The sequence below is a fragment of the Trichoderma atroviride genome, chromosome 6 (assembly GCF_020647795.1).
Source record: "Trichoderma atroviride chromosome 6, complete sequence".
Lineage (NCBI taxonomy): Eukaryota > Fungi > Ascomycota > Sordariomycetes > Hypocreales > Hypocreaceae > Trichoderma > Trichoderma atroviride.
The window spans coordinates 2,881,818-2,895,408 of NC_089405.1; the positions used below are offsets into that span (position 1 = coordinate 2,881,818).

Consider the following 13,591-nt stretch of genomic DNA (forward strand, 5'->3'; position numbering starts at 1 on the left):
CGTCCTGAGCGACTGATTCGTGCAAGAGAGAAGATGAAGATCTCTGCCCGCGATCCAAGGTGAGGGGCTGTAGAGACTGCTTATGGAATGTCCTCCGGCCTAAGAAGACGAGCCCGCCGGTCAAAACTCTCGCGTCTGACGGCAATGGCTTTTCAACACACTTGATCCCTGTCTAGTCGAAGGATTGCCAACAGCAGAACAATATCAAAGTACGTACCGCCAAATGCTTTGTTCCGTCCAGATGGAGCCCATTGCCTGGCCGCTGGTTGGTGGCTGGTGGGGTATCCCGGAGAAGCAGTTGGGAGTGACATGTGCCGCATGTGCCGCATGCGCCACAGAAGGAGGGGGTTTAACCGCCTAGGCGCGCACACGCCGCCAGCAGCCACCTGTCAGTAGAGGCAGTCTCAGCTGTATGTGGCGCAGCAGACGCCGAGTGACGTTGAAGTTGCCAGCTGCTACCTGGTACCTGAGAGCTCAAATGCTGGCATCATCAAAAAAGGCGAACCTGAGCCGACTTGCGCAAATCGACGCGCCCTCAGCCACAACGACTTGATACCATGTCCTGCGATGCCAGATAATACCCTACTCAGCATTGATGCTATCTAATAGGGCTAATCCTTGCCATTTACATCCAGTCACCAGGCAGACAGTCGCCTATCCATCCGCGTAGCTGCGGCTACCAAGGGTTATTGTGGACGCTACCATGGCGACAGCGACAGAACCGCAGCAGCTTAGCAGCGCTGTTATATCGTTTACCTTGGACGGAAACTTCCCTGAAGATGCAGTCGCACTTCTAGGTGTCTCAGGGACTGACCTTGGCCCTACGATTGCAGCTCTGGACAAAGCCAAAGTGGATATTGAGGTACCAAAACTACCATTCAAGTGTTGCCGCTTTAGCAACGGATCCTGTTTTAACGCCATTGTAATCTAGGCCGAAATACACACCATCAACGAAGAGACAAAAGATGACATTAGCTCGTGGGTTAGAAACTCAAAAGTCTTACAGGAGGACATCATCCGATCGAAAACCATTGCCAATGAGATCATCCTCCAATCAGAGGCCCCTGAAGTAACTGGAGAAGCAATCCAAGATGCAGAAGAAAAGGCCGAATTTCTGAACCGAGAGGTCCAATACAGCCAACAGATGCACAGCGTCTTGAGACGGATCCAACATGTAAATCAACTCCTCGCGGAAGTCGAGCAGGCAAGTCGGGAAAGGCGCGTTCTGGATTCGCTGCGGCTGCTTGAGAGTGTGTATTCTTCCAATTCCTTCATCAACTGTGGCTAACTTGATGAAGAATCATGGACAGCTCTTGACGACGTGGGGGTCAGCAAGACCGCCCGAGTGATGAAGCTGTTGGATCTGAGAGCGTTTGAGCTGAAATCTGATATTCATCAAGTTTTTGAGCATGTCTGGAAGACCCTGGTTCAGATTGATACAGACTCTGGGAAAGTTGCCATTTACAAGACGCGTCAAGGTCCGTTCTGCAACTTACATATGTACCTGACTCCCTTTGGGAAAATTTTGTTGACAATCGACAGATGAAAAAATGAGCCTGGAAGATGCTGCGATTGGCTTGCAAGCTTATAAAGAGGTCGATGAGAGAATGGAGCAGCTGTGGCACAACTTGGATACGGCAGTGGTATCACCACGCATGGATACTATGAGATCAAACATCCCGGGTATCAAAGTAGAAGGAGACGTGCTGGAACTTGCAGGGTCTGCCGATGGCTCAGCAGAGTCTCTTTTGTCGGATCTCGAGCGGATTCTGACATTTATTTCCCAGAAATTACCTGCAGATTTACTGCAACCCTTGGTAAGTGTTATGATGAACGACATCATATCCAAACTGACCCGAGAATGGCTGAACCCTGCTGTTCCTTCGGGACTCCGAGACTTGGATCGGTTCCAGGCCTTGGTCTCAAAATTGAAAGACTTTTGTGAGGAGTTGCAACGTAGTGGGTACACTGGCCTTGAACAGATACAAGACTGGGCCAGTAAAGCACCTACAATATGGCTTGAAAAATGCAGAGAGACTTCCCTCAACAGTGTCCGAGTTAATCTCACAGGCGGTATTGGGCAGTCAAAGCGGGTTGAAAAGATTGAGAGACAGATGGTTTCCATAGCTGAGGGCAAGGAGCTCTCTAGGACAGGAGCCGGAGCTGTTGCTGATACAAACGACTGGGGCGAGGATTGGGGAGAAGCTTGGGATAATGACAAGGCGAAGGAGCCAGCAACTGAGGCGAGCGACCAGAATGAGGGACCTGGCGGAGGCGATGAAGACATGGCAGATGCTTGGGGGTGGGATGATAACGAGGACGCGAACAAAGATGCGAGCGAGGAAAAAGAAAAAGGACCGGCGCAAACGGCAGCTACCGAAGCAGAGGATGGAGACGACGGTGCTGATGCATGGGGTTGGGGGGACAACGACGATGCGAACGGCAATGCAAACGACGATGCGAACCAGGCAGCAGAAGCCAAGAATCCTGCTGAAACACCAGACGAGGATGATGGCGCCGATGCCTGGGGCTGGGGTGATGATGGCGACACTGCTGTCCCTGCAGCTCCCGCTCCGGCACCTACGTCAACAACTCGCAAGACGAGACCAAGCCTAAAAGCAAGAGAGCAAACACGAGAATTGGTCTTCAAAGAGACGTACAGCATTTCATCAATGCCCGAACCTGTTCTTGAACTGATATTCTCCATCTTGGAAGACGGAGCGGCTCTGACAAAGGACAGCGACGAATACAGCCTGCTAACCGCAACGGCACCTGGCCTGTTCAGCTTGCCTACATTCGTTTTGGCGCTATTCCGAGCCATTTCACCTCACTACTACTCGTCAGACGCTGGAGGCAACATGTAAGTCTGGTAACGCCGCAAACCTCAAATCTCATCATATAATTGACAAATGATGCAGGTTTCTGTACAACGATGCCATGTATCTAGCGGAGAAACTATCTGACTTTTCTCTGGCCTGGAAACAACGCGAGGAGCTGACGCCTCGTGCGCGGAGCATGCTTCGTATCGACAATGATGTCAGGACACTCAAAAGCTTTGCGAACCGCAGCTACGCAAATGAGATGAGCCTCCAGAAGACGATATTGCACGATCTTCTCGGAGGTTCGCAGAGTCTAGCGCAACAAGACGACAAAGATTCCTCGATCGAGGCTGGAACAGCACGAATTCGAAGCGTTGCTGCGACCTGGGAGCCGATTTTGAAGAGATCTGTGTGGTCTCAAGCTGTCGGGTCACTCGCAGACTCACTCGCGTCACGAATTATATCAGACGTGCTAGAGATGTCTTCTATTGGACAAGAGGAGGCCTTTGGCATCGCCCAGCTCATTGCCTCAGCAACAGAGCTTGACGACTTATTTATACCCAGCAAGCTGGCTGGTACCGCACCAGTGCCAGATGAAATGCCAACAACGGCTCAATATGCGCCAAACTGGCTGCGTCTCAAGTATCTTGGCGAAGTGCTGCAGAGCAACCTCAACGAAGTCAAGTTCTTATGGTGTGACAGCGAGCTGAGCTTGTATTTCACGGTGGACGAGGTAATTGATCTGATCCACGCCAGCTTTGAGGACAATGCGAGAACAAGGGGAACAATCAAGGAGATTAGTGCCAAAGAGCCGTTGGCTAGATGACGGAACTTGAGCGAAATGAATGAAATGAAGAGGATGAATTACTTTCTACTTTTATACGTGCCTTTGGCTATTACAGTGTTTTTCTCTCTGCATTTCATGTCGAGCTTTCCCATTTCTCGCAGATGATGGATACAAACTATGGGCCAAGTTTCGGGGTTTTCGCGCGATAGTTTCATGAAGCTCCTACCTTCACGATGCCTCCAACAACATTGGGCGGATGGTTTAGTGGTATAATTTTCCCTTAGCATCAAGCGACCTTCTGGTTCGGCTTCATCGCATGGGAAAGGTCCGGGGTTCGATTCCCCGTTCGTCCAACCTTTTTGTCTTTTTGGGGGGAGTTTTCGCCACTTCATCTCCTCCCCCCCTTTTTTTACGCAGTGAAGAGAAAAGTAGGCATCAAAGTATCCTATGTCGTAATTTTGTCTACTTTGGGATTTCCAATGTTTTTCTCTCTCTCTCTTGTTTTAACTAAATTTGCGAAGCAAAAGAACCAAGTATCCCTGTAAACTCGCTTCTCATCCAAGTAGGTACTCCATGCAACGTTTCTTTCTAGAATATTTTTTTTTTTTTCCAAAAATCTGCCGATGGCACATCCCGATATATGTAAATGACATTTATTTAATCTAATTTAATCTAATAAAAAAAAAAAAAAAAAAAAAAAAAAACTTTTGCCGAAGCCAAACAAAAAAAAAAAGAGATGTGCAATTTTCCTTCAAATTTTCTGCCATGACTCGTTTCTTGCATGCTGAGATGGCTGTGTGGAAACCGGGCATGTTTCTCTTTTCTCTTCTTTTTTTCTTCTTCTAATGTTTTCTTATCTTGTTGGCTTTACTTTATTCAGAAGGGGGGTGGGTGGCAAATTTCTCTCTTCTCTTCTTCCTCTTTTGCCTTTTATGCCCATTGAGGCCGCAGTCGAGTATTAGTGTACCAAGAAATTGCACTACTCTGTTCCTTGTCTCATCATACATCCTTCCAATGAGTTTTGAATTCTCACTGACCAAAGAACTCTTCATCAAAAAACTTCCATGTACAGCCCAATCCCGGCACAAATCAACCAATAAAAAAAAACTAAAAAAACTCCGTTGGTCTTCGGTATTCGACGGCCCCCCCCCCCATAAAAACCTGCACTCACCGCCATCTACGACTTTATACTGCCGCCCTCTCTTATACACATATAATAAAAGTTAACAAGAGGTACAGCACCATTCATGATAGCACTTTCGCCGTTCTCGTCCAATACTCTTCTGGTTCTTCCTCCCTCCCTCCCTAGACCTAACCTGTATTTACTTCATATCGCTCGCTGCCTCCCTCCCTCCCTTGCCTACATCCCAGACAGAGCCTGGCCCCTGACTCACATCGGCCTCTCCAAGCATCCCTACTCCGAGTCATTGATTCGTTCATTTTGAAATTCAGCTCAGCTCAATTCAGCTCTCTCGGGCTTCTTCCTTTGCCCGGCCCCTCCCCTTGCCGACAATTTGCATTCGCCAAGAGGACTGCTACCCGCTGGCAACATATACCCAATACGAGAGCAGAGAGGTAGGTCGTGCCAAGGTAGAGGCAATAGAAAGTACTCGGTACCGGTAGCAGTACCTGGTAGCTGTAGTGTACCGAGTGGTGCATGCATATCAACTCAACAAGAGGCCACCCTCCCCCCCTGCCCCCAATCGCAAGTTGATCATCGTGATCTTTCTTTCCGCGGACGGATTCGACGGCACGCGGAGACACTAGCCAGGAAGGACGGTGCTACTGCTCCTGGCAGCACAACCTACCAGGATTTTCTTCCAGGGCGTGGTAGCCTGCTTGTAGAAGAAACAACAACAAATAAGCATCCCCTGCCCGGTCTTTGCAGTAGTGCAGAATGTTCATCAGCCTTGCAAAGACACGTCAGCCTTTTTTGTTCCATTCTGTTGGTAAAAAAAGCGATAGAACTGTATTTTGTATTAGTAGTGCTAGGTAATACCGACACATACTTGTATATACACAACAAGGCAGCAACGGGAAACCCTCCGTACCCAGCTGCCGTGTAAGAGGTACACGCAGGGGATAAATCCATAGCAGCTGGGCACCATAAGCAGCTTGTCTCAGGACGATTATTTCCCAGACCCCGGAGAATTGCTATTCTTACTGTAGTGCCTTCTCTGCCTAAAGCAACGACTGACTCTATGACCAGCGTAACTGATACCAGTCCTAGCTGTAACGTTGGTATGTGAGAATCACCAGCCTCACACTCACGGTGACCTATCACGATTCACGATTCACGAGCATCGTCCACCGCTCTTCCAAGCCAGGCTCCTGAAGAGAGACAAAAGGGCAAAACTAGGCTCGCTTGAGTCTAGATTGCACTGGCGCTGTCCAAAACTAATGCAGTCTTTTGCCTTTTTCTCTCTACTACGCAGTAGTTTTGTTTCTAATCTACGGTCTAGATGGCGGTTCCTGGTGTCATCTCGCGATAGGCCGCGGAATACCCGTATGCTAAAGCCAACATACCTTGCGGGCATCGTCGTCTCCGGCACGCTGGTTAGCAGTATGTACAATATCACGAGAGCCGTGGTACTAGTGGGAGGCCTAGCCAGGCACAGCAACAAGTCCTGCTTACTGGGGACCCAGCAGCGAGGGAGCTACGCATCAAAGAGCATGCCATTTCCCCAGATTTTCACTTCTCGGCCCCCCCCCTGAGATTGTCCACAAAACGGGCTGGGGTGGACACGGGGCTGATTGCCTTTCTCCTCTGCGCCCGTCTCTGCGTTGGAGTCGTTTGACGGTACACGAGACCGTATGTGCGCGCGCATTAGGGCATATCCCGTCTTTCCAATGCACACGCCTCCCCATTTGGAGCTCAGCAAGTGGCAGTACTAGTACCATGTAGAGTACCAGGCATGGACACGACCTGTCGTAACTCATGCGCTCTGTATATGGCATAGCCCACCACCAAAAAAGGCAGAAAGGAAGAAGAAGAAAAAACCACCCACAGCACCAGCACCACCCTTGCTAGCTGGACAACTGGGCTAAAAAAAGAGTAGAAACCCGAGGCAAGGGATCACTGAGTGGGAGCCTGTAGGATCAGCAGGGACTCGGGTACCGAGCTATTGGAAAAGGTAGTGCTGTGTAGTAGTAATCGTCATCATAGTACCTGATAGTAGTCAGCGACCAGGGGGGGAATTGACTTACCATCCATAATAGTAACTGTTCATCCATGCCTGCTTGGGACTGCAGAGTGAGGCTGGTCGCCGAAGCTGCCGTGGCGAACCTTTCCCTGCATACTGAAGACACTTGTACCAGTAGCTTTCACCACTACTGCCGAATGAGGGTCCTGGGCGGAGAAATGTCTTTCTTTTCGGTCAATCATGCGCCAAGGCAGCCTGCCAGCCTTGGGCCACCCGATCGTGATCCAACCAGCAATCTGGATGCTCTTCTCCAGAGCTTTACCGACATCCCTTCATCCTTTATGTGGGCTATGGCTCCTTCGGAATGACGTTGTATATACGAACCATATGCACACTCTGTAGCGGCAGCAGCACAAGTTTGACCAGATCGAGCCACCGGGTGGGTCGTCGTCGACTTTCCCCTCTGTGACACACGGGACGGGACGAAACGAGCACTCGCACTCCATACTTTGCATGAACATATGGGTAGCGCTCGTACAAGGTAGGCCGCTAGACGCCCAAGAAGCTCGTGGAATCCACTGGGCGACGATGAGCCGTGAGTGCCAGTCCTGCCGGAGCCAGTTCCGGCGGAGAGACGGGGAAACAGATTGGATGCCATTGCAAGTATGGCTTGCGAAGACTGAGTGCTCTGTCTGCAATGGCACGACAAGGTGCGTAGGATTTGTCGCGTACAGCTGCAAAGACGTGCATGCATGCGTGCGCAGCACTGAAATCGGACCATCTCCTGGAGTGTGCTTTAGAAACGGCACGCCGTCCAACCGGCTTGTCCTGCGTGCGATTGCTCATACGCAGGGTGCTCTGCTCTGTTCCGTTATCCAAGTACTTGTAGAATTGCCACCGGTGCCGGTTCCACTTTATCATTTCCTTGGAAAAATGCCCGGCCTGCCATACAACCCGTCATATGCAATCCCAGACCGTCACGCCCGTCTGTGTTTGCTGCTGCTCACTGCATCGGCTCACCTAAGCTGTCAATCTCCCTCCCTCCAGGAACCTTGTAAAGGCTATTGCAACGCGCATTGCTCGGGTGCTCGTTTCCATCAGCTTTCGTTTGTTTCAAAGTAGCAGTAACACGTAGTGCTTGTAGTAGTATATCGTAAACGGCGGCTGGGCCATGGGCGGACGCGTACAGGTACAAGTAAGCATCGGCGCGTCAGCTCTTGATTGCATCAGACAACCGGACGCATGCACATGCAGTCAGCGTCTGTTCACTTTCGCAGGGTCGATAGGGAGTTCGACCACTTTCATCGCCCAACAGGAGATATTAGTGGAATGGCATGGCCTTGTGGAGATACGAATCAGCGTCGCATCGCATCGCGAGCTGCCAAGGACTGGCATGTTTCGGCAAGGCGAGCTTCTTCACAGGTCCCTCCGCACCGCCTCGTGGCCATAGAGCTGGCTGGCTGGCTGCTGCCAGCACGTATTGCGGGTCGCTGCATGAGAGCTTAGCGATGCTGTGACTGACAGCTTCATCCTGTCTCGGGGATCAGAGGCTCTGCAACCCGCTCCCGTTAAGCACATGCCGTTGAGTAAGGCGCCTTGCGGCTCCCAGTCCATCCTCGACGTGTTCATGTCGCTCGCCGCCCATGCCGGTCCCGCAAAGCTTGCTGTGGTTTAATCTTTTGATGGATTCGAGCTTACATGCCTTGCCGCTCCTCCATGCGTATATGGATCTGGTCCTTGGGCCGATAATTGGTAGATGGGCATGAATTAGCCCCCTTCTTCTGCCGCCTGATCTGCAAGGAGAGCAGTAGTTCTCAAGTCTGCTAGCTTTTGCGTTCGCCGAATTAAAGCCATCGTGATTGTTCCAACAGAAGAAGATCATCCACGGGGGTCGTCAAAATCCGGCCGCAGCTCACCCAGCACTGCAGACCTCAGTAGTCAGAGCTACTGCTGCCCGTACATAAGACAGGCGGGCTGTAGCTGCAGAATTAGCTCAGGCATAGCCTTACATACCAGTGCTAAAAGCAAGTGAGACATGACCAGTCGTTGCGTGTGAGGCAAAATGTGATGGCAGTGAGCAGGATTCCAGAGCAGGCAAGAGCATGAAGCTGGCGAGGACCGTGCCGTAGTTGAAACCCGCCCTCGAACCATCAGCTGAGTACTAGGAGTACTAGTAGTAGCGTTAGATAGACTGGCGCAGTTTGTCGCCGACGATGCCTCATGCGCACCCCGGGCCATAGTGTCCGCGAGTGATGTTTCAATCCCTGGTGGTTTCTGCGCCGTGGTCATTATTCGGTGGGACATGGCCGTGAAGAGCCAACAGGCTGCTACACTGTACCGTTGCGCCACGTACAAGTGCATGTAGCCCACTCGATATCGTGCTCGCCGCATTATCTGCTCATCCATGCTGTATATACCCATGGCTATAAACGGAGTTTTAGGTCCGTAAGAAGCACGTTCATGTCGATAACGCGAGTCTTTCCAGTGGTAATAGTAGTTCGGCGTCCAAAGGACATGCCGAGTTCACCGAGGTCCCTGTTTTCCAGCTGCGCTATCCGTCCCAGGAACATGGCCAGCTAAGCACAAGGCTGAGAGGCGATACTACTTATCGCCCATGTGTATGGTCTGGGACAAGTATTTCGTACTTGAGAAGTACACAATTGGTCGTATCCACACCAGAGACCCGTCAAACTGCTCTGTTTGGTCCCGATACCAGTAGTATTCGCTGATTCCTGCTAGTATGTCTTGCCAGGCGCTCATCCCCCCCTAATCCCGATCATTACTATCCGCAGACACCAAGGATAGCAAGTAAATGCTCAGGGAATTTCGGTACCAAATAACAACGTGAAGCAGCGTTTCTCATTTCACGCATGTATAAATAGCCCCAACAGTATGGGGCAAGGTGTCTAGCGATTGCCGAAAGCGAAGGGGTAGGGCCCCCCTATTCCCAGCTCACATCACCAGGGTGTCTCCCCTGTTGGCAAGAGAGCTGGAGCTGGGGGGGGGGGGTAAGTTGACATGATCCTGCCAGCACCTAAGGATATGGGTAAGTGTACAAAGAAAGACGTCAAGGCTATCTTTAGTAGCCCGTTGATCCCAAAGCCTAGAGTTGCTTAGGTTAATCGATTATTGCCTCGGTTTCCAGCACCAACGTTTTCGTAGTATATTAGCTGACTTGTTTTCACTCGTGGTGCGACCTCCGCGAGAGACAGATCGTGTGATGTATGTATGTTGATGCTGCCATAAACAGGGGCTCATTATTTGAAATTTCCGGCCCTCCGGTGTTCCCACTGGTGCTGCATCCATTCTGGCGATGCCTCTCCTTTCCGCTTCGCCAATTACAGAGTACAATGCCGCAAGCCGTGCTTGTACCTAGTAGATCTGAGTATTCTGCATAAAGATACATGGTCGGAGACGGGACTTTGCATAAATACCAGCAGCCAAACGGATAGCGCTCATGCATGCTGCAGCAGGCCAGCCCGCCACGAAGCGTCCTTGCAGGAGTAGAAAAAAAGCAACCGCCTGCAGGCCAGCCTCACTCGGACAAATTCTGCCAGCGAAAGGGGGTAGGCTGCACGAATGGCATCATGTTTAGTGCTGCTGCTGCTGCTGCTGCTGCTGTGTCGTCGCGCGTCCAGTTCAAAGCAAGGGTTATGGGCGGTTGGTTGGCTCGCCGACTGCTGGGCTGACGGCAGCTATTTTCGACAATGAAGCAGAGTAAGTTTGGCTGAGACACACACACACACACACACATACGAAAAAAAGATGATATATGAGATGGTGAAGGAATCAAGCATCGTTGGTGCGAGCTGGTGAGCTGAAGCAGCTCAAGCCACCCTCAGCCCTGCGCGGCACAAACCGCTTCCCACCAAGTTACCCGATCCGGCAGCCGGACAAACAGGATGATGGGAAGCCGCAGGAGGCCCAGAGGTTCTTGGTGCACTCGCCCGCTTATTCTCACTGCATAATATCTGGTCAGAAGATCGAGATACGCAGCGCCCCAGGAAAGCGGTTAAGGCGCCAGGATCGCGGTGGAGAGCGATGGTGGTGGTAGCTCGGCAATAGCGCGCACTTCTGAAGTCCCCAATGCTCATATAGGCAAGAAATGGAGCCATTATAGCATCGTCACATTCTTCCCTTCGGCCTGCCCAAAGGGAAAAATGGCTCAGTCCACAATGACCTACGCGCACAGTCATACACATGCCTCATGCCCATACCCATGCCCGTGCCCACGTCCATGCCTATGCTGTACCAGCAAGAAGGATTCTCTTTGCCAGGCACCCAAGACTTGCCCTCACGCGGAGACGGATAGCGCACCAGCCGGGCAGTTCCTCTTCGGCCCCAGCGCCGGGATAAAAGAAGAAAGCAGCAGTAGCCCTGGTGCTGGTGCTATTGATGGTGGCGACTGACGTGGAAGAAAAGACATCAGCCAAGGCGCAACTCGGGAAAGCCCGCCGCCTCAGCCGCCAATTGTAAAACAGAAAGGTTCTAGAAACCCAACCTCCAGCTAGATCAGCTCCTCCTTCTTCCCCGCGACAGGCTTTGGACACCAGTAGCGGCCAAGAGGGTGAGGGAAACGCCAATCCATTGCTTCCTTCTCCTCAATGGCTCTCGTTGGTGGATGGCTGTGACCGGCCGTCTATGGTGACACGACGCGATGTTGGCATGTGGGGACTGCTGGCATCCGCGTGCAAGTGTAAAGCGATATGCATGGCTGGGCTGCATGATGCCCGTCCTAGATGCTGGCCGTGTGGAGAAGATATCGTTGCCAGCCAAACGGTGGGCTAGACCCGGCCTCCAATGCAGGCAGCATTTGTTATGAGTAGGATTGAAGGGGGTTCATCTTTCATCAACTGACTTGACCTGACTGAAGGCGCGCGTCTTCCCCACAGTGCACTTCACGAACACCCCGTAGCACAAAGATTTGATGCTTTTGCTGCTGTCGTGGCAGCCGCTGGTGCGTCTCTAGCAACTCTCATCCCCAGCCAATTCGTCATTCAGCAGCCCATTTGCTGCATATCAGTCAAGCCGGTCGGTCAGTCCAGGCGTTAGCCGACATCAAAAGCGTCACTATGTCCTCATGGTGGTGTGTTGCGTACCATTGCAATGCACACCACACCCCTCGAGACATCGATTCGGCCGTACTTGCTCTGTCTGGTATCCCCATTGGCACATCTGCAACCTCCAAGTACAGGTGGAACGTGTTATACATCGTGGTTAACAAAGCTGGTATTCTATGCTACCAGATTGCATCCCACGCGCGCACCTGGTGTGATTTGTCCGGTAAATCTGGCGGGAAAAGGCATAAGTTATGGCATACAAGTCATACCAACCATTTAGAAAACCCCAAGCGTATGGAACTTCTGCTGCTGGCGATGTAACAGGGAGAAAAACTATTGCTTCCACGAGTCCCGGGCACCCTGTAGTATTACGCAGAATGCGCGCGCGCGCTCGAGGCCCCCCTCCTGGGATGTCCAACCGTCGCATGGCCTTGCTTCGCTCTGGCACCAAGGTGAGCGTGTTTGTACTGTATTATCAAAGTCGCTTTGTCTGCTCTGAATTTATACCCAATAGTCGCCACAACTGCAGCATGCTTGTAAGAAGGAAATAGAATAAAAGCAACATGGCTTGGGGCACCCCTTGCCAAATCAATAGTCGATCTTCCAAAAGATGGGGCGGGAAATGGCAGCGGATAAGAGCCCGAGAGCTCCCCGTCCTTTCAGGAAAGAGATGGGGTCAATAATGTACCCATTTCGGCATCCTTCAATAATAAGTAGATGCTGAGTGTAGGTACTTGGTTGAATTTTTTTGTTCCCCCCTTGTCCGTGTACAAGAAAAATATAGTTTCTCCATGGAATGGCCAAAGGGCACAGACACGGCTCTCATAGTAGTCATATGGGAATGGGATAGATAGTAGAATTGTAGTAGAATTGTCGACGAAGCTTGGGATGGTATTGAGTTTTTTGTGCCTGTGAGTTCTGTACAGAAATCGCCAGACAGATGGAGGTATAATACTGCAAGGGAAGCACGATTAGTCTCACGTCCAATGCATTGTCCTTCTCTGCAAGCCAAGCCCATGACCTGCCATCTGCAAGGCCAACATGAGGCAGCATCTCATCAAGTCAGACAATCTATTGCTTGTGTAACGATAGCCCAGAGGACAGCGGGCACAAATGCGCAGGTGTGTAAATTTGATCGTCGCCGGCCAATCGCATTGTGAGTTGGCGGAAGAATAGCTACCCATAAAAGTTGCAAATCCCCTGATGTTCGTGAATATTTGAAATGCTTGAAGAGCAGTAGGTCTAGAATTATGGCAAAGCCGTGATTCTTGGAATGTGTGAAGAGACGCCGACCGAAGCGGCCATCGTCATGCTCCTTGCCACGTAACTTGTCTCAGCGCATGCAATTGGAGCTTCAGTCACTTCCGAAAACCTCCGTAGAACTGGCAAGTGATTGACAGCAAAGGAGACCACCTGTGAGCCACGACAGCAGGTCTCCAGAGAAGAGGATAGCTGTACATGAGCCCACCATTCCGTTCCCGCGAGTGCCGCCAGTAACCAGCAGCGGCAACTGCACGCCTCCAAATCGCGTAGCGACCCTTGCAACCCAGACGGCCAGGGTCGTGGCAGCACAAACAAGACTCTTATCGGCAGATAAGGTGTGATTGTAGACGATCGGACGCGGGTGATGGCCGTCGGCAAGACCAGGACATAAGGCCTCCCCCCGCATCAGTCCCGTCCATATGGATGAGGCTTCTTCATCCCGTACCTGTAAGCGATCCAACCGCGTCGCGCCGCCAGCTCGCGCCGCAGCCCATCCCGTCGGCTAGCTGATCCTTTGCT

At 51.4% G+C, this 13,591-nt stretch overlaps 2 protein-coding genes across 3 annotated transcripts; one reads left to right on the forward strand and one right to left on the reverse strand.

The window, feature by feature from the left end:
• The first annotated feature begins 460 nt into the window (after nucleotides 1-460).
• On the forward strand, nucleotides 461-4,236 carry TrAtP1_011569 (uncharacterized protein). Of its 2 annotated transcripts, XM_066115162.1 has the most exons (5): nucleotides 461-862; nucleotides 932-1,250; nucleotides 1,299-1,478; nucleotides 1,543-2,860; nucleotides 2,919-4,236. In XM_066115162.1, exons 1-5 carry the CDS (start codon nucleotides 704-706, stop codon nucleotides 3,643-3,645), a joined length of 2,703 nt encoding a protein of 900 aa, XP_065971260.1. In that variant the 5' UTR covers nucleotides 461-703; the 3' UTR covers nucleotides 3,646-4,236. The 2 variants fall into 2 exon arrangements, with proteins under 2 accessions (XP_065971260.1, XP_065971261.1); XM_066115163.1 differs by having other exon boundaries at nucleotides 932-1,478.
• An 8,927-nt stretch (nucleotides 4,237-13,163) lies between these two features.
• TrAtP1_011571 (uncharacterized protein) lies at nucleotides 13,164-13,478 on the reverse strand (the record flags this gene model as incomplete). The annotated part of the gene is made up of 1 exon (XM_066115164.1): nucleotides 13,164-13,478. One exon carries the CDS (start codon nucleotides 13,476-13,478, stop codon nucleotides 13,164-13,166), a length of 315 nt encoding a protein of 104 aa, XP_065971262.1.
• Nucleotides 13,479-13,591: the final 113 nt, after the last annotated feature.